We start from the raw sequence: 27,779 nt of genomic DNA on the forward strand, positions 1-27,779 counted from the left end.
CCATTAGTTAGTATGTTAGGTTTTATTATAAATAGCATACTAGTCTCTCATCATTGCTAAGCTGCAAATCCTAATTTAGGGTGAGAGAGGTTATTTGTTATTCTTGTAAACTTGTAATCTTGTTTTAAGAGAAAGTAAAAGAATAGCAGTTATAACCAATTATTGTGTTCTTCTTCTCCCCTATAATTCCCTATTATACTTTGTTATTGGTATCGTTTTTCACAACAAATTGGTGCGGTGAGCGTGGAGAAGATGCCTTCAACAAAGTATGAGATTGAAAAGTTCACCGGAGTGAATGATTTCGGTCTGTGGCGCTTGAAGATGAAAGCCCTACTAGTACAACAAGGTTGTTTGGAAGCGTTGAAGGGAGCGGCGGCTATGGACGTTGTGTTAACGGAAAGAGAGAAGACATTGCCGAGTTGCAAGTTTTTCCACTGTATGCAGTTGATAAAGCTGCATGAAGAAAGCTAGTTTGTTCTCTTGATGTTGTAGAGTTAGATCCAAGGTGGAGATTTGTGAGATTTTGGATCGAACTCTAGTATGGCCGAAGGGTAGCTTCTTGGTTCGACAGGGTTAAGCATGAAGTCGAAGGTTGTTCACATGCTTGTGTCGAAGATGCTAGGGTTGTTAGCATGTTAAATTAGGTTTTAGTGTTTAAACCCTAATTTGTTAAGTTAGTTTGTTTATTAAGTTGGCTTGTGTAATGGGCCTTGTGGAAAAAGTCCATTAGTTAGTATGTTAGGTTTTATTATAAATAGCATACTAGTCTCTCATCATTGCTAAGCTGCAAATCCTAATTTAGGGTGAGAGAGGTTATTTGTTATTCTTGTAAACTTGTAATCTTGTTTTAAGAGAAAGTAAAAGAATAGCAGTTATAACCAATTATTGTGTTCTTCTTCTCCCCTATAATTCCCTATTATACTTTGTTATTGGTATCGTTTTTCACAACAGGAATGTTTAAGTATTTTATGAGTGTTTTCGGTATTGATTTATGTTGATAATCTTTATAAGGATTCTTTTAGAGTGTCTCCTCCTCTGGCATTTATTTAACCTTCCATCTTGTCAAGTGGCCTGAGGTAATTTGTTATGTGATCCAACAATCACTCTTGAATAGTATGGAGATTTGTTGCTTTAATAGGGTAGATTTTTGCTTGTACCCCTGGCTCTATAACGTTCCCTAGGGTAATACTCAATGACGTCTTAATGGTGACGTCATTTATATCACCAATAGTTATATATAAATGACGACATTAAACTTTAGCCATAATATGATTTTAGATTTTTCTTCGATCTATATCCTGATAGGAACATCGCCGAAACTTGAAAGTTGATACAGTAGAAATAAGATTTCAGATGTGTGATACAGATTTTCCTTGCAGGAACTAAGAAATAAGAAATCAGCCAACAATAGAACTATGTAACAATATTTTTTGGCGGCTTAGAGTATTAATATTCACCTAGCATTTAACTGTTGACCTCAATTTAGACTATAGTCTAGGGATCTTGGCCGTGTGATAATTCTTTATACCTAATAACAATGTCTTTTTAAGGTATAAGGTTGTTTGGTGGAGGAGAATTTGTAGTAATATTGTGACTAAAGTCTCACGTCTTGCAAAAAGCCTATCAAAAACTTATCACTACAAAGGTACAACCAAACTATAGTATTCAAAATCATAATGTTGATACGATACACATATCTCGTATTATATATTATGTGAGACTTTCTTTTTCTTATTTCTCAGCTAACGTTGGCATTAACATTTATCAAACGTCTCTCATACATTCCTTCATATGTATAAGCTATAAAGTTTTTAAAGTAGTTTTCTATAAGATTATAAGAATTGACGTTTTATTTCCTTTATGTAGTTAGTTTTTTGAGTTCATGTAAAATCCAATAATAAGAGTTTGTAAGCGCATCATTAATAATTTGTTTTGCGAAATTATTATCTAATTTTTATGGTGCGTCATTTGTTTATTCATTTTGAGTTTAATTGAGTGTTCACTACTTTCGTGAATCAATTCTGTTTTGATCCTTGTTGTGCATAGAGGGATGAAACTGTTGAATAATGACCATACTTCTGACAGTTGAAACATTGAATGTGACTCTTGTCAGGCTTTCGACCACCACCTCTTCCTCTACCTGCAGCACCATCTCTTTGGTTGCCTTGATATGAGAATTTTTTCTGATTCGACCAATTTCCTTCTTGCTGATTTCGACCAGTCGAATTGTTGTAGCCACCTCTACCTTTATTTCCAGTCCAACTTCCTTTACCTTTTCTTTCATTTGCTGACTGAGCCTGCAAAGCCACATCGCTCTTCAACTTTCCTACAGCTCTTTCAGCCATTCTTTGTTCATGAGATTCAAGCGTCGCTTGAAGCTCTTCTTTTGTCAACTTTGACAAGTCCTTCGACTCTTCTATGGCTACCACGATGTGGTCGAACTTCCGGGCCAAAGATCTCAAAATCTTCGAGACAACAGCTCTTGTTGTTAATACTTCTCCACATATCTTGATTTGATTCACTAGTTTCATAACCCTAGTGAAGAAATCAGTTATGCTTTCGTTATCTTCCATCTGAAGCAATTCATATGTTCTCTTGTGAGTTTGTAACCTCACCTCTTTCACCTTTTCTGCACCTCCAAAAGATTTTTCAAGAATCTTCCAAGCTTCTTTTGAAGATTCTATATTGTCGTGGGGAAAAATCGAGGTCTTTTCGGGATGAAACACCTGATGCCTTCTTTGGGCTCGAGTGCTCAAGGAATGATTTTTCTTTTGTTTTTGTCACGACCAAACTTTTTAATGTTTCCAAAATAGGAAAAGAAAAAAAAGTTGCAATAACCTTATAAAAAATGCAAAGCACAAATCTAAAAGCAATGCAAAAGTGGGGGAGAGATTCTGGGTAAGAGGGTTGGTTATACGAAGGGAAGGTATTAGCACCCAACGTATCTATAGTACTCTATAGGTTTCTTTATTATGTTTGTTTCATTCTATGTTATTGGGGGTTCTGTTGTGAGATATGTAACATCCCGATTTTTATTAATATTTTTATTAATTATATTAGTAATTATATTGTTTGGTGTTTTTAATAATAACTTATTTATTTAGTTATTATGTGATATAATAATTATTTAAGTATTTAATTATGTGAGTGTTTGTGTTGTTTGACTTAATTGAGTTATTAGAGAGATATAACTAATGGGCCTAAGTGATAGAAACATAATGGATGGATTGATGAGTTAAGCCCAATTGACATAAGTGAGATAGTAAGAGAAGGTTAGGGTTTTAGAGGTTACTATTTTCATTTGGGGGAAAAGATAGGAAGAAGAGAAAAGAGGCAAAAGGGAAGAGAACAATGGTGGAAGAGAAAAGCTAGATGAAACCTCATTTTCGCAGCAAGTTTCAGCATTGAGTCACCTTAGCAAAACGGACGTATCTCTCAATCCAACCGTTGGATCGTTGTGGTACTTGGACACAACGTTCCTGACCCATAGAGGTAAGTTCTGACCGGAGCGATTTTGATTTTGAGGATGTTAAGTTCGTCTGATAAGCTGATTCCCGAACTGGTTTTTAGGTGTGTCTCCTAGTGATGTTAGAAATGATTTCTTTTGGAGAAAAGCTTAGAGTTATGGTGAAAGAGTCCATATTTACCAAGGTAAGGGTGGGGTTCTTTCATGCTAAAGGGTTGTATGATAGTATGTTATAGTGAGTTTAATTCTATACTTTGATATCCATATTCTTCTATGTTGCATTTTTGGGTATTTGATGATTTGTTGGAATGTGATGATATAAATGTGATAAGTTGTGTGGAATTGATAATCTATGTGTATTAGATTGTTATGTTTGTTGTGAGTAAACCATTGATAGTGAAATAACGGGTTTTGTTATACAATTGGAAAATAATGGAATAGAAATATAATAGTTGAATTGAAATTAATATAGTTTAATTATTAATTGGATAGTTAAATTATTAGTTGAATTGATTCCAATAAGTCTATGTGATTGGAATATACTTGGACTTGGACCAATTATTCGGTTTACCGGTAAATTACGGTATTTTGAGAAATTGTTTGTAATTGTGTTTTGGCTTGAATATGTATGTTGAGAAATATATATTGTCATGCCAATGATGTTGTTTTGATATTGATTCTTTATGGTTAGTTAGTTAGCATTAATTCTAATGATTAATTGCTTGATGTTGAAAATGTGTGTTCATGTATAATTGACAAAAATGAGAATTAACATGAGATAGTATGATTACTAGTGTTAATTGGATTGTGTGAATCGTAATTGATTAATTGGTCTCTCATATGTGAATGATGTGTGTGTGTTGTGAATGTTGTGTACAGTTGGTGAATAATTCATAGAGTTGAATTATTGTGATATGTGGAAAGTTAAGATGGTAGAGATGATCTTAATTGCATATATTTGTGAGATTGTACATACATTCATATCATAGTGTGCCTTGAAACATAGGTGGAATTGATTTGAAACACAAGCGTGGCTTGGATTCTAGAGTGAATCGGAAAGCGGTAAACTATATGTTTACATTTGGTGGCTTTGGTCTTATCCGGATCTGAAGCGTGGCTAGATTCTATATGAATCGGAAGCGGTGGAACTTTGGGTCCATATTGGGTACCACATGCATAGAGTCACATGTCTTGCATTGAGTTACATTGGAGTTATGTGATGTTTGAATATATGTAAATATGTGATTAGGTAATTGTTATGTGTGCATGAGATGTGATAATTAAATTTGGTGATGTTTGATACATGATTTTGGTGATATATGTAAATGAAACGTATATGATGAGAATGCAAAATATATATATATATATATATATATATATATATATATATATATATATATATATATATATATATATATATATATATATATATATATATTAATGATATATGTATATATGTGGAATATATGAACCATGTTTTGCCATTGTTGATAGTTGTATTAATTTACGTTGTGATTATGAAGTATATGTTATTATGTGCTTGAATGACATACTTGTAAAATTGAATACATTGTTATAGTTGATAGTTAACATTATTGTTGTGATGCAAATTGCTTATATTGAGAAGTGGTGAATTGTGTATGATTTTATCTTTGCTATATGTATTATCATACTTTCCTTTATAATGTTTGATATCTCACCCCTTCTGCTGATGTTTCCCCTACCATGGGAAATGGGCAGGTACTCAAGTATAACTATGGAAGTTTGTAGGTTCATCGTATCCAATTTTTTAATTTACTAAATATTTTATTTGTTAATTTTTTAAATTGAAGACTAGTAAATACTAAATATTTGAAACATTGCATAGTGGAAATAATACGAAAATATTATGTAAAATATTTACAGTTATTTATTATTGTAAAATATTATTTATTAGAACAAAATAAAAATTAATACCAAAACTCAAAATAAAATAAAATCTATTTCAAAAATTGGTATTAATTAAAATATATTATTATTTAATGTATACAAATAAATTGCAAATATAATACAAGTAATAGGAGTGGCTGAGTGGGAAGCCTTTGATGTTTATAAGGTATATGTCATGGGTTCAAGTTGGACGTCAGGGACCAAAATTGCCACGTGGTAAGCATTTTTTTAACGCAAGTTGGACGTCAGGGACCAAAATTGCCACGTCATTTCCGTTTGCCATGTAAGCATTTTTTTAACGGAAGTTAGACGTCAGGGACCAAAATGAACAAGAAATGGACATATGGGGACTTGGACCAAAAAAAATACAGGAACTAAATTCAAAAACACGCTAACTTACAGGGACGAAAACACTATTTAAGCCTATCTATAATATACTGTACTTTTGTACTTGATAACAAGAAAAAATATTAAGATTGGTAAGAGCCCCTAACCCCCACAACTTAATCTGGAACTTTTCTTTTTGATAAAACAAATATGGATGAGATCATTATTTTTATGAAATTAATGATATAAATAAATATAAGAAAATGATAATTTTAGTTTATTTATCATTATCATTGTTTTGGATTGGGCCGATGCATGGCCTAGACACAGCAAGAGGCCCAACTTCAGCCTATTTCAAGGGAAATGCCCAATCTAGTTCGTCATCATCAGTGGCGTCAACTTGTCCATACACCGGGCACGCACCACTCTTTGTTCAACCTGACAAGTCCACGAGCTCCTCGAGTAGGGCTACAGACCAAGCGGAACTATAGGCATATAGTTAACCAGGCGCTCCCTGCGAGCATCTCTGCCTACCCCTTCAGTCTGAGGACCCTCCTCCTCGTAGGATTCATTCACTTACAACCCTCCGAATAAAGCGAAATTCCCACCATCCTTAAAAGACCGCGTCTCCCCTTAAAATTCGGAGTGATTGACCCATAATGGATATCTGGTGCTGGTCTCCAGTACACACGTATGATTGTGGCAGTCTCCATTTTGGGCCCGGGCATCTAGTCCAAGATAGAGATATTGGCCTAGCACTGGAGGGTATTATAAACACCCTCTTTCACTAGAGGGTCTGGTAACTTCATTCATTCTCAATCTTACCTTGTACTTGCACTCTAATTGCTCTCTCTTTCCACTTTGACATCAAAGTACATTGTAGATACACGCCCCTCAGTTCACATGAATCCAACATTTTGCAGACCCTGACGATCCTCCTGATCCGGTGAGATCAATCATAAATTAGTGAAAAAATATATTAACATCAGGTTTAAATTTTATGTAGGTTCTCAGAATTGGCAAAAGAAGTACAAAGATTTGGAGTAGATAGTTTGATATTGCCCTGGTAAGAATATGATTGTATTGTTAAGTTGAGATGGGTGCTACTTGATATGCAAATATTTTGTTCACCCTGAATTCTAAAATGAGAAATCTCCAAAGTAATCAACTTTGGAAATGCTGAAAAAGGATCTGCTCTGCCTAAAAAAGTGACATACCTTAGATGCAAACTGCTTAATGCTTGAAAACACATAGGATTGGGAAATAATATTTTTAGAAATTCTTGAAAGGTGTGGCGTGATAAAAAGCAAGATGGAAAGACTTGAATAATTACACTGGACATGGATTTCTATTTGTTGAACATTGTGCGCAACAACATAATTTAAAATCCTTTCAAATAGACGACACTTCATGGAAATGGGAGAGTGAAGATTAAGAGCGTGTGGTGAGGCTGAGGCATCGCGTCAAGTGTGAAGAGCTTGATGAAAGAGTTGGAAGAGGCTTCTAGAGATTTCTTCATAGTGTGGAAAGAATGCAAGTATGAATGGCTTCTTTGGCATTAAAAAATGAGAGTATGTGAAGAAGAATACAAATTGGTAAACAATTTAACCTGTCTTCATTTATATTGTTTCAAGAAGAGTGAGAAGATGCTTTAGGATATTTTTCCATCGATATTTTAGAAGACACTTCTGATGAAGACGAATGAATTATATTGTTGACAGAATGCTAAAAAATTCTATTCCTCTACGTTTATAAGTTGCTTCAGAGGTGTGAAAAAGATATTCAACAAGATATTTAAAGTAGTAAACTTAATTTACACTTTGTAAAAAAAAGGTATTCAACAAGATATTTAAAGTAATTATTATTTTTTTGTTAATTCTATTATGGCGGTACGCTATGCTCTCTCGCGACCTTCAAGCCTGATTTCAAGTTCAGGTGGCACACCCCCCACACAAGCACCACTATTTTTCTTTTTTGGTTTTAGGAATTTAATATAGAAAACTCCTTATATTAGTCATAATAGAGTTATTAATTTATAATTTTAATTTTTTTTACTTTGACTTATTTTATATAAAAAATAAAGATGTTAATATTTTTTAATCCCATTATGTCAGATGTCGGATGAGGTTTGAATGCAAATTGCTAGGTGGATAGAATTGTCGAATTATAGAGCGGATGATTTAAAGGAGAGTTTTTGGAAATGGCATGTGTATTGTAGTGGCAAGAAAGTGAAAAGAGGGAAGGCGGGGTGTGTGTTGTTGTCAATCCTTTGGAGTTTGTTTTTTTTTTGTAAGCAAGCAATTCATTAATGAAGGAGAACCCAAGTTCTCAACCGAACTTACAAAAAAGCAAAAGGGGCGACAAACGAAACGCCCCGAGAAGAAATTAACCTCCAATTACAACTTATGAAAAGAAAAGCAAAGGATCTTTGCTAAAATTATAAAAGTCACATTTGGGAAGGCTAATTTTTCCTATGGCCAACCATTTCCATGCCGTAATCTTAGCGTTCCAAACTATATCGTCGACGTTCCACTTATCGTTTCTGAACACGATGCCGTTCCTAACCATCCAGATATTCCAACAAGTGGCCATCCACAAAACCCCTTCTTTTCTTTTCCTCACTCTTTTGAATTTGGAATACCCATGCCATCTCATGAAGCTTTCCTTAATGCTAGAACACTTGTCCACCTTCCATCCGATCCAATCCGCCATATCCTTCCACACCAAAGAAGCTACGACACAGTCCAAAAAAAGATGCTCGATTGATTCATCACATTCACCACAAAAACAGCAGCAGGTCGAAGAATTAAGACCACGGATCTGAAGCGCCACTCGGGTGGGAAGCCTATTAAAAAAACTCCTCCAAACAAAAGCCTTAACCTTCATAGGGACTTGCATCTTCCATATAAGCTTAGTAGCTTTTTCATATTTATCCACAGGACCCATAGGAATGTATTTAGTACTTAACAAGCGATAACAGCTAGCTACCGAGTACGTACCAGTGCTTTCCAGCATCCAAGAGACGGAGTCAGCAGCGTCTGTCGAGTCAGCAGCGGCTGTCCCAAGCTCAGACGTGATACTGCCGGTGACGAAACAGAGAGGATCCGAAAGCTGAGCAGCTGAAACACGAAGGCCAGTGGCTTCATCCTTCGGACTATAGTTGTTCAGCAAGCTTGTCATGTTTGATAACGGGATCTGCAGACGCCTCTCCTCTATAACACTCTGCGGGATTCCAAAGTCAGACCATTTCCAGCCATTACTCGTCCACCCTCCCATTGCTGCGACTGAAACAACCTGTAATAAAGAACAAGAAAACAGAGATGGAAACGGACTTTTTAGAATTCCTTCGTTCGTCCACCACGCATTCCAAAACGACGTCTCAAAGCCATTTCCCAAGATAATTTTACAATTTTGCGCGAACAAATTCTCCGGAACAGCACTGTCAAGGGCTAGAATATCCTTCCACCATATCGAAAAATTCTTCATACTTTTATTTTCAAGAATTTTGTGTTGTTTAGGAATGACATTATTTTCAAGAATTTTGTGTGGAATTCCCGGGATGTGGTTTGGGGGTGAAAGCCTTGATTTGGAGATGGTCGTTTATTGGGAATATTTCTCACGCCAATTGTAACTTTTACGAGTTTGACAAAAACCCGTTGTTTTACTTAAGTTAAGTTTCAATTGGTGGGCAATTTTCCGCCCGCGGCTTTGTCCGCTTAGTTGTAATCTTGTTTTGAGAACTTTGTTTATAATCATATCTCTTGATTAAAACAAAAACAAAAAACAAAAATTTATTCAAGAAAACAAAATACAATTTTACTAAATAAAATAACTTTTTTCTTATTTATATAAACTTATTTACTCTTTAAAAAAAGAAAAAAAGAAAATGCACTGACAGTGTAAAGTATTTTTATACTGTCATTCAATGAGAGACATGAATTAAAATTACTTTTTTTATAGTAAATTATTATTATTATTATTAAATATTAATATTAATTGTTATTCCTACACTCCTTGAAACTCGTTCCACGAGAATATGTTGTCCAACTCGCTCTCGCCCACAAGAAACCCGAGCTTCTCTCCCAACCAAAGTTAATTACTTAATTCGTTCATTAGGACCATCACTATAAGAACATTGAAAGCTTGAATTCCAAAATACATCGATTGCACACTTGGATATTCAATCTAATCTCTAACATTCACTTTTTATTCACGTATAATGATGATTCAATCGGTTGCAGAGGCTTCTATTGAATGATGATGTAATTGGATTCCAAAGATTATAATTTATAACTTGTACATAATACATTTGCAGAAGCTTGAATCGCTGGATGTGATTATAGATGTGAAAATAACCTTGTTATCAATTCAATGGTATATTTTCAACCTTGTTATCTCCTTTGATGTTATATATAATATGTTTATATCTTTGAATGTTTATGTTACTATTCTAAAACTATTTTAAAAATGCTCATATCATTCCCGATTTAATGAACTTGTTTTGGCCATTTGGGTACGTTGATTTTGGTTTTGCTTGACATATGAATTGAGTTCTTGTTTATTAACATGGTTTCATTATTTTTTCATTAAAACATGTTTGAAAAAACAAAATAAGCTTTTGTAATGACATTCTCCTTCTAGATTCATTTTTGTTAATTAAATTATATGAAAGGGATGAATAAGAATTACTATTTTGAATATTATAATACTCACATTGTGTTTATAGTTAATTAGATTAAAATAAATTAGTTGAATTTTGAATTGAATTTGAATTTAAAATTTTGATTTCTTCCGTGAATTAGTTGAATTTGAGATATTTAAGGTTCTGTGGACAACTTATTGTTGTGTTTATTATTGGTGGCTAGTGGGTAAATTATGATTTTATTCCTATCTAAAAAAAAGACTCCAAAAATGACAATTTCTGGTTTACTATATTTTGATGGAGACTTTGGCATGGTTCTGCTATGGAAAAATTTTAGGACCATTGAAAGAGTTGAAAAAGAGAGTGGAGGAGACTATAAAAATATGTTGAAGAAACAAGCGTCAACTAGAGATTTAAAGATTACGAGACATGTCAATCCTTCGGAATATGTTGCCAAAGACATTAAAGTGATCAAAAAGTATGTCGCCTCTCTCTTTAGATTTTCTCCTTTAACTGTATTTCTTGTGTTCTACATTTTAATCAAGTAAACAATGACACTATATGGGATATATTCTTTAGATTTAATTGAGAGTATATAAATTTCTTACTTTATTAATCAATCACAATTTAATATTATTTTTCTCGACATTTCTCAAACAATAATATAAGTCCTTATACCATTTTAGATTATCTCAACTCAACATAGGATAACAATTGGATACGAGAGATTAACAATTAGACAAAAAGAATGAATTGACTAAATTAATGAAAATCCATTTGCTGCCGGTGTTTTACTATCATGAGCACTTGTTATAGAATTTTATTGTGAAAATAAAGTTACGGTAAACTATAATCATAAGATAGAGACTCTCTCTATCTTAGATCAATATCAATTGTTGAATATGTGAAGGACATAGTAGCCGTTAATGTTGAGAACTACCATAATTTATCAACTTCAGGAATTTGGTAGAGAAATATTCCCACCACACCAAATGAAATCGTGTAAAATATTTCACTTGTATGACATTGATCATTTACAACTTCTCCACTGCTAATTAAACAAATATACCTCTTAATTGCCTTTCTAATTAAATTACACCTCAAAACATCAATTAACATATAATTCATATTAACAAATCAATAACTTGTTAATATGTATTTTATGTAATTGATGTTTTATGTTTAATTTATTTAGACAATTAAAACATGCAATTATTTAGATTGAAATTTCGAGAGTGTTAATAAACCATGTTATATCGGTGAAATACTTCACATGGCTAAATTTGGAATGGTTGAAATATTTCTCTCACATATTCATGAAATTGATAAGCTACGGTGGTTCTCAACTTTATCTATTATTATTTCCATTATGTACTCAACCATTGGTTTTGGTATTATACATGAGAAAACTCAACACAATTGAGGCTGACGCAGGGGGGCACGTGGCTGGGCGTAATTGGCTGGCCAGATGTTTATCCATTTAATACTTTGAACTCAATTATTTCGTTGCAAATTATTTTTTTTTAATTTTTTTTTTACCAAAATTCAAGATTTTTTTCTCTATAAATAGAGACTTGGTTCATTTGATTTGGACACAGAAAAAAACCAAGTTTTTCACTATCTTAATCTTATTATTATCTTTCTATTAGTGTTTATTTTGAAGTTAAGTGTCTTTTTTTAGTAAAATGGATCCCAATAATCATTTTAACACTCAAAATTCTGCTAATTTTTCATTTAACTAAAAAATAAATTATTAAGTATTTATTATTTTAATTTAATTTTAATCGATAGTTGTAATTTTATGTAATCATAAAAATAAAAATAAAATTTAAATAAGAATATGAAAATAAAAAGTGGTGGAGTAGGGTGTTGAGTGAAAAACCATTGGAGAAGGTAAAAGTAGAATGAGTGTTGAGTTATTAGGTGGAAGAGAGAGAAAATGATGTGGAGTGCTGGGAGTTGAAAAAGTGGGTGTTGAGTGTTGAAACTATTGTAAATGGTCTGAGGAGAACTCACCTAATGTGAAGACAACTAGAAGTGTTTTTTGTTTCTTTTACTGAATAAGAGATATGAAGAGGAAATAGAGAGTGAGTGACTATATTTTCTTTTCTGGTGTGTAGTGCTAACTCAATACTACACTATTTATAGCGAAGACACACGTTATCTTCCTTCAGATATTTCTCATTACAGTATCCCACTTGCTAGCTACTCATAATAGTCAGTCACTTCTCATAAATTTTTACCATCATGAATATTCGTTCCTATCTCATAGGCATCACTCGATATTTCTTCTGAATATATAAATTTTGTTTTATCTGTGTAATTTCCGGTGTTATGTGACACTGATAAAAATGCCCGGAATATTTTTTGCCGATACTGAACCTTTTTTTCCGGTTATTCTATACTGCAATATATATATATATATATATATATATATATATATATATATATATATATATATATATATATATATATATATATATATATAAATATATGTTGAGAAAAAATAAAATTTTATTATTTTTATTATTAATATCTTTTTATTAATCTACTAAAAATAATTTATGTTTTCACTGATAAACTTTTGTTATGACCAGAGATTATTTTAAAATTTTAAGCGGGTAAAACTATCATTATTTGGAAAGACCGGAAATTAATTTCAAGAGGAACTATTTTTATTCATTTAATTTTTTTAACTCTTCATAAATAATTTTGTTATTCTATTACTAGAATCTCCTTATCAAACAGGGGTTGTTTTTAAAAATTAATGCGGCTAATTTTACCGAACATTAAAGAGACTGAAATCAAGATTTTTAAGAAACTAATGTCTTGAACTACTAATAAAAATTCTAAGATTTTATTAGTATAAATACTATTTAACTATATATTTGATCAAAAATATATCATAGAGGTGAGAATATACTATAATTTTAAAATATTAATTTATTTATAAAATTACGGGTCTTACAATACTCCCCCCTAAAAGAGTTTCGTCCTCGAAACTACGTGTCTGTAAACAATTCTGGATATTTCTCTCGAATTGCACTTTCAAGTTCCCAAGTTGCATCACCAGTGGCCTGGTTCCAAATTATTTTTACTAACGGAATTTCCTTATTCCTTAGCAGCTTCATTTTTCTATCCTCGATCCTAACGGGTATTGCTTCAAATGATAAGTTGTCTTTAAGCTGAATGGTGTCTGGCTTGATTACGTGAGAAGGGTCTGGAATGTACTTCCGTAGTTGTGAGACATGAAACACATCATGTATGCCAGATAAAAAGGGCGGTAATGCAATTCGGTAAGCCACGGGTCCAATTTTTGAAGTTATTTGATAAGGCCCCATAAACTTTGGAGTTAACTTACATGTCTTTATTGCTCTCCCCACTCCCGTGGTAGGTGTGACACGGAGGAACACATGGTCTCCCTCTTTGAAATCCAGCGGCCTACGTCTTTTGTTGGCGTAGCTTTTTTGACGATCTTGTGAAGCTTTCATCTTTTCCTTAATGTTCTTAACCTTTTCTGTAGTCTGATGAACCATTTCTGGACCTACAATCATACTTTCACCATCTTGATACCAACATAATGGCGTCTGACATTTCCGCCCATATAGAGCTTCAAATGGAGCCATTCCGATGCTAGTATGAAAACTGTTGTTATAGGTGAATTCAACTAGAGGTAGTATATTATCCCAACTCCCTCTATCATCCAGTACACATGCCCGCAGTAAATCCTCTAATGACTGATTCGTTCGTTCTGTTTGTCCATCCGTTTGTGGATGATATGCCGAACTTAATCTTAGCTTTGTTCCAAGCGCCTCATGTAAAGCACCCCAAAAATGTGACGTGAACTTTGGGTCTCGATCTGACACGATGCTAAAAGGTACCCCATGTAGTTTAACAATCTCGGAAATGTAGATTTCGGTTAACTTGGCTACATTATAGGTTGTTCTCACCGGTGGGAAATGAGAAGACTTGGTCAGACGTTCGACAATTACCCAAATGGAGTCATGCATCCTTCGAGTTTTTGGCAATCCAGTGATAAAATCCATTGAAATGCTATCCCACTTCCACTCGGGAACATCTAAAGATTGCAACATGTAGGCTTCATCCACTCCTTCCCTGAAGAATCGAAAATATCTGGATAAGGTCTCAAACTTGGCGGCATATTCTCCTACAGTCATACCCCCTTGTCGAAGTTTCAGAAAATTGTCTCCCAATTTGGTCCTCGCACTTATGGGAAAGTATTTGTCTAGGAACTTTGTCTTAAAGGCTTCCCAATTCACTTCTTCATGTGCGCCCTCCATCATCAATCTAGTGCTCCTCCAACAATACTCTGCATCGCCTAAGAGAAGGTACGTGGCGTACAACACCCTTGCCCCTGGAGGACAATTGATTACCTCAAAGATCTTTTCAATCTCTTGTAACCATAAGTCGGCCTTCTCGGGAGTAACATCTCCTTGGAATTTAGGTGGAACATGGCGGCGAAACTCGGATAATCCTCTTGATTCTGTGGCTCTTATCTCTATGTCTCGCTTCTCCAAATCTCGAAGGTTCTTAGCAGCAGTTTGAGCGGTGACAGCGGCTGCCATATTGGCCATAGCTTGGGCCATTTGATCCACCTGATGGTTGTTAGTATTGTCACGTCTTGGAGGAATTGTTTTCCTACAATACCAACACCCAATTAGAATTCTCCTTACCTGTTTCAAGAGAACTTCCAATATCTTACTTCTAAATAATGAGTGGATGTCAATTCTTAACTATCCTAAAAAAAATGTGGATATAAGTTCCAAATTTTCCCAAGCATGTGATAATTTTTAGAGTACTAAACTCTCGGTCCTCCAGATAACCTAGGGGTGGCAAACGTACATGCCCGCGCCCGTTTAGCCCGCCCCGCAAAAGCCTGCAAATAAACGGGGTGGGGCGGACATCGTTGAGGATGCGGGCCTAAAACCTAGCCCCATCCCGCAAAAAAGTGAGGACGGGGCGGGCAAAGCCCGCGGGCATTGCACCTTTTAAGTCTAAAAACATAAAAATTTATGAAAATGCACATGCCCGCAAAAGCCCGCGTTGAAAACGGGGCGGGGCGGGGCGGTCACATTAGAGGGTGAGGGCCTAAAACCTTGGCCCGCCCCGCACTAAAGTGCGGGTAAAATGGGCATGCCCAACGGGCCGGGCCCGTTTTGCCACCCCTAAGATAACCTAAGCTGTGATACCACAATGTAACACCTCGATTTTTACCAACAAGAGTGAATTAAAAAAATGGATTATTTTCACATTTAAATCAATTAATAGTATTCCTTGTGAGAAATAGTGTCCCTTTTTTTTTATAAGCATTATAGTGGATTTTATATTTAGATTGGTTTTAATAATTCAAACTAGATTAAAACTTAATAACCATACTAAGCATAAACTTGACATAGCGTCACAAGATATAAGTACGAATAGTGTTTAGGAAATACAACCCATAAAGTGATAGAATAAAAGTCCCCTCCAGACACTCACGCAGGAGAACTTCCCCAGGGAGAAAATTTGAACCATGCGTAAGTACTAGAAACCTGCTATCAGAAACTAACGTAATCCTACCACCCACAAAAGCTACGCTCTACCTAGGCTGATCTCAATCTATCGACATCCACAGTACTCCCCTGCCCCAGCTCCACATATCCCACCACAAGCGCTCGATAGAGTGTGATCGGATCCATCCTCATAATCATGCTCTAACGGGTCTTCCTCACTGTCGTAATCCTCTGCCTCGCCAAGGACTGGCTCAAGTGACGGCACTTGCACTGGATCAATCTGGGGAAGCTCGCCTACAGGGAAAATATCACGAGTGAAAGTCGATGATGGTCATAGTGACATATCTAGGTTTGGGGAAGGCATAGGTATCTCACGAAAAGATGGCCACCCTTCCCCAATTGGGGCGTGTGAGGGTTCGAGCGGGGCTGAGGGGTAGGTCGATATCCCATAACGATCAATCTCCCCTGAGAGAAAGCTGGAGATGATCAACGAGGGTGGGATCGGAAAGGTCAGAGTTCGGCGAGAATAAGTAGTCTCCGGATCCTGTCCCACAATAGTCGTGGTCTCCATGACGCTCCCGGTGTATGACAGTTGTCCTAAGGCCAGGTTAAACCCCTAAGACACGTCTGTCCATGAATCAGGAAAGCTGAATTCCGTCGTCTTCGACGGCGTCATCTCCCAGTGCCTCGGAGTCGTCATAATCTATTGGCGTATAGCCCACACAATCCACTGAAAGGGTCATCAATCCAAAAATAACAAGTTTACAAGAGCGGAGCAACAAGCAAAAACAGAGGATACATTATACATGGCTAGAGATCTCATTCTAACACATGTATATACACATTTATATCAATAATACATATAACATAATTAAGACTCATTCCTAATGCAATGTCTATATGTCGATGCATATGACTCCGGAATATCAATCCCTTCGCAAAGGGTCGTGGTATCGCTTCAGGATTTAGCACCACTAAGGTGATAGGTATCTACCCATCAATCAGACTCAATGATCCACTACGGAATAAGGTGGTTCCCTCTCGGACACACACCCCGTGCCACCTCTCCGGTGTGCACCTCGTGACTCCTCTCTGGTAGCCACGTAACCATGAAATGTATGAGCACACAATTCCCCATATCTGCTTTTCAATCATATGGGTAACATCACCATATATAAACACTTATCTCATGCATTAGAATTTACACAAATATATTTATATTACATTTACTCACCTTCACAATTAGTCACCTTCAAAATAAACACGTGAGAAGATACAGAGTAGATATATATACATATATATATATATATATATATATATATATATATATATATATATATATATATATATATATATATATATATATATATATATAATTTTATTTTTGGGAGAAGTATAACAAAATAGAGAGATGCCCTTACAGTTACCAAAAATTAGCCACCAAAAATTTGGGACTTTATAAAAGAACTACATTCTAACCTCCAAGGACCTAAGAGTTCGAGGTAAGGATCCATAACACACCATGTCTTTATTCTTTTATCTATAAAGAGGAATATGCGACACCCTGAGTGGATTAAAAAAGAGAAACTACAAAGATGAGAGGACATAAAACCTAAACAAATATGAAAAAAACAAACAAAATGGATGATACAGAACAACCATAATAGGTATAAAGTAACCATACAAAATTAAGTGTGTCAACTAACGATCACAAATAAAGGAAACACGCCAAATAGAAAGATTTAGAAACAGATGAGCAAGGAAGTGTGAAAGTGAACAACATCTATCATGTACCACTTATAACACCAACTTTATGTCAATGATATACAAAGTCTTCAAGATCAAGATACAATACAAGCAAAGGCTAGTTACATGGCCCTTAACAAGGTAGCCAAATAAGTTGCTGAGTTTCAAGTAAGCCTTACTGATACATTCTCCACAGATACTGGTAAGAGTTTTCTACAAACCAAAATGCAAGAGACAAGCCCGAAAAATTTCTCTATATAGTACCAAACTGTGAAACAAAGTTTTCACCTCAAGGATAAAGCACATATAGCCTATACTCTTGCAACCAGTAACCATCTTCTTCCAAAACTCCTGAGGAATAGTTACCCTCACGTATAACCAAAAATCAAATACTAATCAAAAAACGAGGCACGGATGGTGTGAAAACTATCGAGCGCGGAAATCCCTTTTTCTACTTTGCTCTCTCTTCCAATAATGACCTGTTTGACTATCACCCCTTTGAAATTGAGATCCATTATAGCCTGAATTATGTCTGTTGTAGCCTTCTCTCATTTGCTGGTAACTCTGATTCCCACCAGTCCAACCTCCTCCGTTGTTCCTTCGAAATTGTGAATCGCTTGAAACATAAGCTTTTTCTTGTTGCTTCCATCTTGGTACATTCGTGCCGCCGCTGTTTCCCCATCCTGTGTTCATTTGAACTACATTTTGTTTACTAGAGTTGTATTCCCAAGAGTTTCCAATATTAGCCGAATTGTTTAATTGTTGCTGCCACCAAGAACTGTCCTTAGCTTTGCCCCATCCTTTATCGTTCGGTGAGCATCCAGAATTCCAATATCCGCACGGATTATTATGGTGTCTTCCTTCTTTCCAACCCCCCGACTTATCATGACCACCTTCCCAAGCATTGTCAGTTGGTCTTTGATTTCCATGAAAGAAGCTACTCTGCCAGGGATCGTTTGTAGTAATCACATTTTCAGAATTATCATGATGATCCCATTGGTTTTGTCCTTGGACTATATTATTTTCTACACTTCTGCCAAGAGATTTTGCAGCACATTCCCAAGGATCTTCACCATCAACTGAAATCTTTGTTCTCTTATTTTTTAAGACGTTCTCTTGTTCTTCTTCAACTTGCTCTTCTTCATCGGGGAGAGCAAAGTGTGCGTTATCTATTTCCTTGATCAGTTCAGGGTCAATACAAGGATTCCAATCTACTTTCTCAATATAAGCATCTGGATCAGGCGGAGAAATGTCACAGGGAAGGTTGTTGATTTTCGCCCAGTACTGTTTTTTGGCATTTTGAAATGCTTCTTCGGCACCTGAATCCTTCCAATCGAGCACATTTTGGTGGCAGTAGATCAGCTTTTTGGAATCAACAATCTTCTGCCATGCTACACATCCACTCAAAGTGCAATATTTCTTCTCCCATAAAGGTATTCCGTCGTGCCGAAACTCTAACAAAGTTGAAAAACAATAAATTCAGTACATTAGTTATAGAGTTACAGTGGAAAACAGTATCATAAGAAAATATCACCAGTTTTCAGGAATAAAATATACAGTTAAAGAAGATCCAACCACTTGTAACCAAAAATACAAAAAAGAAAAATCACAAAAGCCATGTCAAGAAATCATATGAAAGTTTACGCAATATCTGAATTTTTTCTTAAACTTTGACAACCAGCACCTAGCGAACCACATCAGTGATGTAGAGTTGTCACCTGATATGTATTGGAATTTTATTCAAATGAATTAGGGAAAATTTCCCCTGTTTGTCTGCACCTCCTAATGTCAAAAGGCCTCAGTTTTAACTTTTAACAATTTGACTCAAGACCCTTTTCATCTCCTCTCTTGTATTATTTATATACATTGTAAATAATATGCTCTATCTCTTTAACTATTTGAATCTAATAACTATCTAGTTGAGCAATGATACAACTGTTACCATTTTTGCCAGCAATCTTTTATAGATACTGCACCACCAACTGCATGTAGCAGTTATGGTTGTGGAAGATATGTCAGTTTGCATGAGAGCCAGAGGTGTGTCAGTGGTCACGATCCATCCCCTTCTGTGAGAGGGCTCAAACACCCTTTTATTATCTGTTCCAGCCTCGTACTACGACAAGGAGATGTTTCAGTCAACAATTCTATTTTCACTCCGTCCCTTCCTTACTGTGATTCCAGTCTCTAAACTACCCGTTCTTTGTGTTCCATTTTGGCCTTAGTTTCATTTTCACCAATGTATCATCAGGTTCTTCCTCTTCCATATTCATCAAAATACTTGTTTCTCTTACTGTCTTTGCTAGGAACCTAACACCTAACAATCTTTGTCTCCATCAGCCAATTGTTTCCTATCATCCTCCCTAGCAGCATTTTCAGCCTCTTAAATTTCTTCCACCCTTTACATGATCCCCTCCCAGCCTACTTTATTGATTTCCTGCACCCTTGCCACATTCTTTGGAATTCCCATTATCTGTTCGAGCAAAACTGCTCTTAAATCTACCAACTATTTCATTATAACTACCTAATTCCTGGGTCACCTAAAACCTCTAAATCACTTCTTTAACAAATACTAATACACCAATATCGAATACAGAATGGCCTTCGCAACAACTACAATCACAATACCTCTCTTTAAAGCAAGAAAACAAGTCTACCCAAGTTTTACAAACCTGATAAATACAAGATTAAGAGTTTCAATTTAAACCTAAAACCTCCCTAAAACTTCAAACACATCCACAACCATGAAAGGGCTAAATCAAACCATCGAACGAGAATCTTAACAGTCTCAGGCACAAAAGAAACAGATTCAACATTACATCTCCTCTCACTACACTCCATCAAACAACCTATACATCTACCACATTCAAATGTTCACTTTAAACGCTTTGCATGCAAAATGATTAAAACCACAAACATATCATTCCAATTATGAATCAATTTTCTTAAACCAAAAATCATCACTTTTTTACACCAATGTCTTAAAAACCAACCCAGAAATCAATCCAACAAAACCTCTTCATAATGGTTCAACATCTTTAAACGGTTCCAAACCCAACAAAAACAAAATCACACCGTTCAAACAACCAAAAATACAGACAATGTGTGACACACCTGAACCAATTGATTAAAAAAACACTTAATTTGATTCTATTTCTAAAACAATCCCACAACAACCCTTTCTCTTAACCTAGGTTTTCTACCTAACCAATCCAAATTCCACAAAAAAAAAACCCTTTTCTTATCCCAAACAAAGAAAGAACATCATAAAAAACCGTAAAAACAACAATAAATAACAAAAAGAAAAAGAAAACGAAATTACCAGGAAGAGGGGCTTTGATGTCGTAGTAAACAGAAGGACGATCGGGAGATCTACGACGGAAGAACCTCGGACGATGATTCCATTTCCCCATTTTTCTTTGAATTTTTTGGCAATTTTTGTATTTATTCAAGAAATTGCAACGACGATTTTGAAAAGTGGGAAAGTTGAAAAGAAACTGAAGAGTTTTGAAACGGTTGTTTGTGGCAGTGAAATCGCTTCTTAGGATTTTACAGAAAATCCAGCTATTTATAAACGACTCGTCAGGTACTGTTTTCAGAAGAGTCGAATGTGCCACGTGTTGTGGTTATGTATCCAAAGGTACTTGTAGTTGTTATTGTTGTTGTTGAGAAACATAATCTTGTTTCTTTAATTTTACAAACAAACAAAAAAAAAAGTGTATAATAGGAAAAGAAGAGAATTTTGGAAATTAAATAAATTTTGTGATTTAAAATTTAAATGTTAGTGAAAGATATAGTGTGCTATAAGTAAAATTACCTCATAAGTCCCAACAAAATATGAAAAGATTTGTCCGTTGAATCAGTTTCACTTGGTCAAAGTTGAACGGGTCTGCAATAAGTTAAATTGATCGATTTTTATTATTTGAGAAATTGCTATTTCGATCATTGCCCTATTATGATTAGTGAGAAAATTCAAAACTAAGGACTGAAACCATTATGTCTGTTTAATTATTGGAAAGAGATGTATTTGGAGGTTGTTGGAAGTCCAAGGATGGGGTGGGTATGTACTTAAAGAGAAGATAAAGATGATTAAGAGACAGATCAAAGAGTGGAGCGAGAGTCATGCTATAAACTTGGACGAAAAAATAGAAGAGGCAAAGAAGAAATTAAATGAATTGGAGTTAAAAAGTGAAGCTTCAGAACTAACCACAGAGGAGGTAATATCTAAAAAAGAAACGTAGCTATTTTCATGGCTTAGGATGAAGACAATCATTATGTGGCAAACATCTCGGATGAAATGGCTTAAATAAGGGGATGTCAATACAAAATTCTTTAATTGGTGTATCATAAACAGAATGAAGATCAATGAGATTACATGTATAGAGACACAAGACTAAAAGCTAACAGGAGTTCAGGAGGTTAAGCAAGGAATTTTCGAAGAAATAGAATGGTGAATAGGCCGGATTTTAGTGATGCGGAATTCAAGAGGATTGGTTGGGAGGATAATGATGATCTTATAGTAGAACTTAGTGTTGACGAGATCAGAAGAGCTGTCTGGGACTGCGATATCTCGAAGAGTCCTGAACCAGATGGTTTAAATTTTGGGTTTATCAAAGAGTTTTGGGATGTGATTAAAGAAGACTTTGTTCGATTCGTCTCTGAATTTCATTTGAGTGGTTAGTTAGTTCGGGGAGAAAATAGTACCTTCTTAACTCTAATTCCAAAAGTTGAGAATCTAGTGAAGTTGAATAAATTCAGACCCATATCGCTTATTGGATGCATGTACAAAGTTCTAGCTAAAATTCTTGCAAATAGGTTAAAGAAAGTGGTTAATAAAGTTATATCAGAATCCCAATCTTCTTTCTTGAAGGGAAGACAAATGCTTGATAGTATTCTTATCGCAAACGAGTTAACGGACGATGCTAAGAGGACAGGGAAAGAAGTCTTATTCTTCAAAGCTGATTTTGAAAACGCATACGATTCGGTGGATTGGAATTTTCTTGATATAATGATGGAAAAAATGGGATTCAATGAAAAGTGGAGAGGTTGGATTTCCAAATGTTTACAATCTGCCTTCGTGTCAGTATTAATAAACAGTTGCCCTACTAAAGAATTTATGATGGAGAGAGGTTTGAGACAAGGGGGTCCTTTATCCCCTTTTCTCTTTTTGTTGGTGGAAGAAGGCTTTAATACAATGATGGTGAAAAGCATCCAAATGAAGCTTTTTGATGAGTATGAGGTTGGTAAAGGGGATGTGAAAGTGTCGCATATCCAATATGTCGGTGATACTATCATTGTGGGGAAGAGGAGTTGGAAGAACATTTGGGCTATCAAGGCAACCCTTCAACTTTTTGAGTTGATATCAGCACTTAAAGTATAATTTCACAAGAGTTCGTTGATCGGAGTTAACATCAATCTTTCTTTGTCGGAAGAGGCCGCTGAGGTTCTAAATTGCAAGGTTGGGTTTGCCCCATTCAAATAACTAGGACTCCTGGTAGGAGATAACCACGAGAGGGTGAGAGCGTGGAAGTCATTGGTTGATACAGTGTGATGTAGGATGGCCTCTTGGAATAATAATTATCTATGAATTGGTGGTCATATAATCCTCATGAAGCCATCTTTTATTCTCTACCCATCTACTACCTTTCTTTCTTTAAGGCTCCGTCAGGTATCATTTCTCATTGTTATATAATGGAATTAGGATAAATTAAATAAGATAACCTTTGTTTCATCACAAAAACACGATAACCTCTGCTTCTTGCCTCATATGGGATCTGGAAGATGAGTTTTTTCTTTGTGTCTGAGACTGTAATGCTTCTAGAAACCTTGACTTAATCTTTAGATTATTTCATACATACTTTTTTTAATTCAGGATACTAATGTTTGGCTTAGAAATAGAAGCTCTAACAAGTGATATGTGCAACAAAATCTAGTGATTTATAGAAACACAAACACTACATGTATCTCCCATGATCTTATTCCCTTTGCTTGCTACTTTGTGTGTGAGTTTGACATGTTGACATGCTTCCGGATTTGTGTTGTTATTAATGTGTCGGTGTTGTGTCGACGACGAGATTTAACATAGATTTGAGGGGAAGAAGACCATTTTCATTTCAATTATTAATGTGTCGGTGTTGTGTAACTATTATTGTAGTGAGTTTGGTTGTGTTTTCACTCTTGTTTGTTTAACTCTGTGGAATAACTTAAAAGAAGTGAAAACAAACAACTTATAGCTTATATGAGAACAATTTGACTTTATTTAATCTTTTGATATGGAAATAGCTTATTCATAACCACTTGTATGATTAGCACTTGATTAAGCTGTTGGATAACGAATAGTGTCTATTTGCATTTTGTATCTACTCTTAGTCCTTTGAGATTGGTTTGATGATTAAGTTTTCTTTGGTGTCTGGAATTCATTTTATGACTTAGAATTAATTTCAAAATGTTTATGGGATGAATCTGTTAGTTTAATCTGTTGTGATTTTTTTTCATTGTCTTTATTTAAGTTATGGGAATAGTCCAATGGTGAAATTGTGATTCTAGTTTTTAGTTATTATTGTATATAACTGAAATGGTGTGCGTCGTCAATCTAAATCAAAGAACTTCTTGGTGCTTATTACATTTTATTTGAACATTAAGAACTTACAGTGTTGATGTATTATTACTCTGTGTTCTGTTAACTGCACTCAATAAGTTTATGGATTGAGTAGTAATAAGTTAGTAGTATACTGTTAAACTAAAATGCCAATGGCATTAGAAAATATCAGCTTGTTATGTTATTCAAATGCTATAGCATTGATCTGAAAAGTTTATTATATGGACAAAACCTGTTCCCGAGTATTTAACCAAATGAATATCAGCTTGTAAATTCGGGTGTTTGTAGTTACTAGCTACTTGATAATTGATTTCATATCATATTAAATAATTGAGTTCTAGATTGGGGTTTTTTTGATATTGTGTTAGTAGTGGTATATTTAACTGCATCGTGTGTGTTTAATTTTACAGTTACTTTGAAGGCTCTGGTTTCTACTTGTACAACGCCGATTCAAACCTACCCGTCTCCCACATCAAGTCCAACTCAGGTTACTAGCCCTTTCTTCTTGCTTATAGTTTGTTGTTTTCTGCTTATAGTTTATTGTTTATGGTTCTATTTAATTTCAATTTAGTGTCTCTCAACCAGTTTTTTGGTTTGTGGACTTATATTACCTTGAAATAAGGTAATGTCTTCTTTAAGAAATCGGGGGTAGGCTGAAATAAGGTATTGTCTTCTTTTAGAGACTCAAACAATCGAGACAACTGTAACTTCCTATCTTTAGCTAACTACCAACTTAACCAATATGAAAGCTATAGGATCTCATTAGGTATTGCTTAAGTGTTGCTTATTCACGGTAGTATATTTTTGTACTATAGTTGCATAACATTCTATTTCAAGACTTGAGTGGTTTGACAAGATTTATTTCTATTATTCACAATTTATAGGATCTCATTAGGTATTCTGATCAAGACATAATGATGATAGCTATTTCTTATCTTGACAGAATTCCTTAGTACCTGATAGAGAAACCAAGAAGCAAAAGCATTTGTTTAGCTTAATTAAGACATAGATTAAACATGGATGAATTCAAACCGATTGTCGAAAGAGTACGAGAAAGGGGTATGGGAATTCGTTAAGTTTGCGGTTGCGCACTCCAAAGACCCGATTCGAATGTCGTGTCCTTGCTTGGGTTGCTGTTATGGGGGTAAGGTTGACGGGAATAAGTTGGCATCGCATTTACTACGGTTTGGAATTGATAGAAGTTATACATGTTGGACAATGCATGGTGAGAAAAGTAATGGGAATGTTGAGTCGAGGTGTAATACGAAGTATGCTTCAAACGACAATTTCACAGACACATATGATTATGATCGAGTCGAAGAGATTGCAGAAGCGCTTGAAGAAGATCTTGAGGATTGTCCCAAAATGTTCGAGAGGTTGGTAAGCGATGCAGAGAAACCGTTGTATGAGGGTTGTACAAAATTCACAAGATTGTTTGTGGTGTTAAAGTTGTACAACTTAAAGGTGGACAATGGATGATCGGATAAAAGTTTCACAGAGTTATTAGCCCTTATGAAAGATATGCTACCAAATGATAATGTTCTTCCCAATCGAACGTATGAGGCCAAAAAGATGTTGTCCTCTATTGGCATGAGCTATGATAAGATACATGCATGTCCAAACGATTGCGTTTTGTTTCGAAACGAGTATGCAGCATTGAATGATTGTCCTAAATGCGGTGCCCCTCGATATAAGAAAAAGTTGTCTCCGGCCAAAGTCTTATGGTATTTTCCTATAATTCCGAGATTTAGACGCATGTATCGTAGTGAAACCGATTCAAAACACTTGACTTGGCATGCAGATGAAAGAATTATTGATGGAAAGTTGCGACATCCGGCAGACTCACCACAGTGGATGAAAGTTGATACTGATTATCCTGAATTTGGAAAAGAAGCAAGAAACCTTCGCTTGTCATTGTCTACTGATGGAATGAACCCGCATGGTATTCAAAGTATCTCGCATAGCACATGGCCTGTGATTCTTATGATTTATAACCTACCTCCGTGGCTATGTATGAAGCGTAAGTACATGATGTTATCTATGCTAATTTCTGGGCCTAAATAACCAGGGAATGACATAGACGTATACTTGGCACCGTTAATCGAAGATTTAAAGTTTTTGTGGGAGAACGGTGTGGAGGTTTACGATGGGTATAGGAAAGAAAGTTTCAACTTGAGGGCGATGTTGTTTGGAACAATTAATGATTTTCCAGCATACGGAAATCTATCCGGGTACAGCAATAAAGGTCAAAAGGCGTGTCCTGTTTGTGAAGATGAAACCGATACGACACGATTGGAGCTTTGTCAGAAGAATGTCTTTCTCGGCCATCGTAGATTCTTAAATTCTAATCATCACTACCGTGGGTGGAGAAAAGCATTCAATGGAAAGGCCGAACATCGTACATCCCCGCCTTTTTTGTCAGGTGATCAAATTTTTGAAAAGGTGAAAGATGTGAGAACTCAGTTTGGCAAGCCTTTTGCACATTCACTTGTCAAGGGTGGGTGGAAGAAGAAGTCAATTTTGTTTTAACTTCCATATTGGAAGTCGTTGTACGTAAGACATTTCCTGGATGTTATGCATACTGAAAAAAATGTATTTGACAGCGTCATAGGTGCGTTACTCAATATACAAGGAAAGTCTAAGGATGGCCTTAACATAAGGAAGGACATGGTAAACATGGGAGTGAGAACTGAATTGGGACCTGTGACGAAAGGAAGACGAACATATCTGCCACATGCTGTTTACACTCTATCTAGAAAGGAGAAGAAAACATTGTGTAAGTTCCTCAGTGAAGTTAAAGTTCCAAAAGGCTACTCTTCAGATATTAGAAGACTTGTGTCCATGAAAGACCTCAAGTTAAAGAGTTTGAAGACGCATGATTGCCATGTTATAATGGAACATTTTTTACCAATAGGTATACGTTCTATTCTGCCAGAAAAAGTAAGAAGCGCAATAACTAAGCTGTGTTTCTTCTTCAGGTCAATTTGCAATAAGGTGGTCGATCCCGCGATCTTACCAACATTGCAAAAAGAGATAGTTGTTACTTTATGTGATCTTGAAATGTATTTTCCTCCCTCGTTTTTTGACATAATGGTTCATCTAGTTGTTCATCTTGTGAAAGAGACACAATTGTGCAGACCAGCTTATATGAGATGGATGTACCCTGCTGAACGTTATATGAAAATATTAAAAGGGTACGTGAAAAACAGAAGTCGACCGGAGGGTTGTATTGCCGAACGATACATTTTTGAAGAAACGGTTGAGTTTTGTACTGAATATCTCTCAAATGTTCAATCAATTGGACTCCTCAAATCTCATATTGTCGAAAAAAAAGAAGGAAAAAGGCTAATTGGAAATAAAGTTGTGACAATATCAATGGTCGAACGGGATCAAGCGCACTTGTATGTTCTGCACAATGAGATTGAGGTTGAGCCGTATGTTGAAATGCACAAGGTTGTTCTCCGAGATTTAAATCCGAATAGAAATGAGAACTGGATAGTACGAGAGCACAATCGAAGTTTCATACCGTGGTTTAGGGAAGATATTTATTCAAAGTATCGT

The 27,779-nt window shown here is 35.4% G+C and overlaps 2 protein-coding genes across 2 annotated transcripts; both read right to left on the reverse strand.

The window, feature by feature from the left end:
• Nucleotides 1–8,125: 8,125 nt before the first annotated feature.
• LOC131630164 (uncharacterized) lies at nt 8,126–9,208 on the reverse strand. Its single transcript, XM_058900957.1, has one exon. It carries the CDS (start codon nt 9,206–9,208, stop codon nt 8,126–8,128), a length of 1,083 nt encoding a protein of 360 aa, XP_058756940.1.
• Nucleotides 9,209–17,644: 8,436 nt separating this feature from the next.
• Nucleotides 17,645–21,209, reverse strand: LOC131630159 (uncharacterized). Its single transcript, XM_058900955.1, has 2 exons — nt 20,943–21,209; nt 17,645–19,077 (listed from the first exon to the last, which is right to left on the reverse strand). Exons 1-2 carry the CDS (start codon nt 21,031–21,033, stop codon nt 18,050–18,052), a joined length of 1,119 nt encoding a protein of 372 aa, XP_058756938.1. The 5' UTR covers nt 21,034–21,209; the 3' UTR covers nt 17,645–18,049.
• Nucleotides 21,210–27,779: the final 6,570 nt, after the last annotated feature.

Source organism: Vicia villosa, unplaced genomic scaffold (genome assembly GCF_029867415.1).
Source record: "Vicia villosa cultivar HV-30 ecotype Madison, WI unplaced genomic scaffold, Vvil1.0 ctg.000655F_1_1, whole genome shotgun sequence".
Taxonomy (NCBI): Eukaryota; Viridiplantae; Streptophyta; class Magnoliopsida; order Fabales; family Fabaceae; genus Vicia; species Vicia villosa.

Excerpts from the sequence above, each read along its gene's own strand:
- LOC131630164 (XM_058900957.1), bottom strand. The coding sequence starts at position 9,208 with ATGAAGAATTTTTCGATATGGTGGAAGGATATTCTAGCCCTTGACAGT.
- LOC131630159 (XM_058900955.1), bottom strand. The coding sequence starts at position 21,033 with ATGGGGAAATGGAATCATCGTCCGAGGTTCTTCCGTCGTAGATCTCCC. Across the intron at positions 19,078-20,942 it reads CATCAAAGCCCCTCTTCCTG|AGTTTCGGCACGACGGAATA; the intron begins GTAATTTCGTTT and ends CAACTTTGTTAG.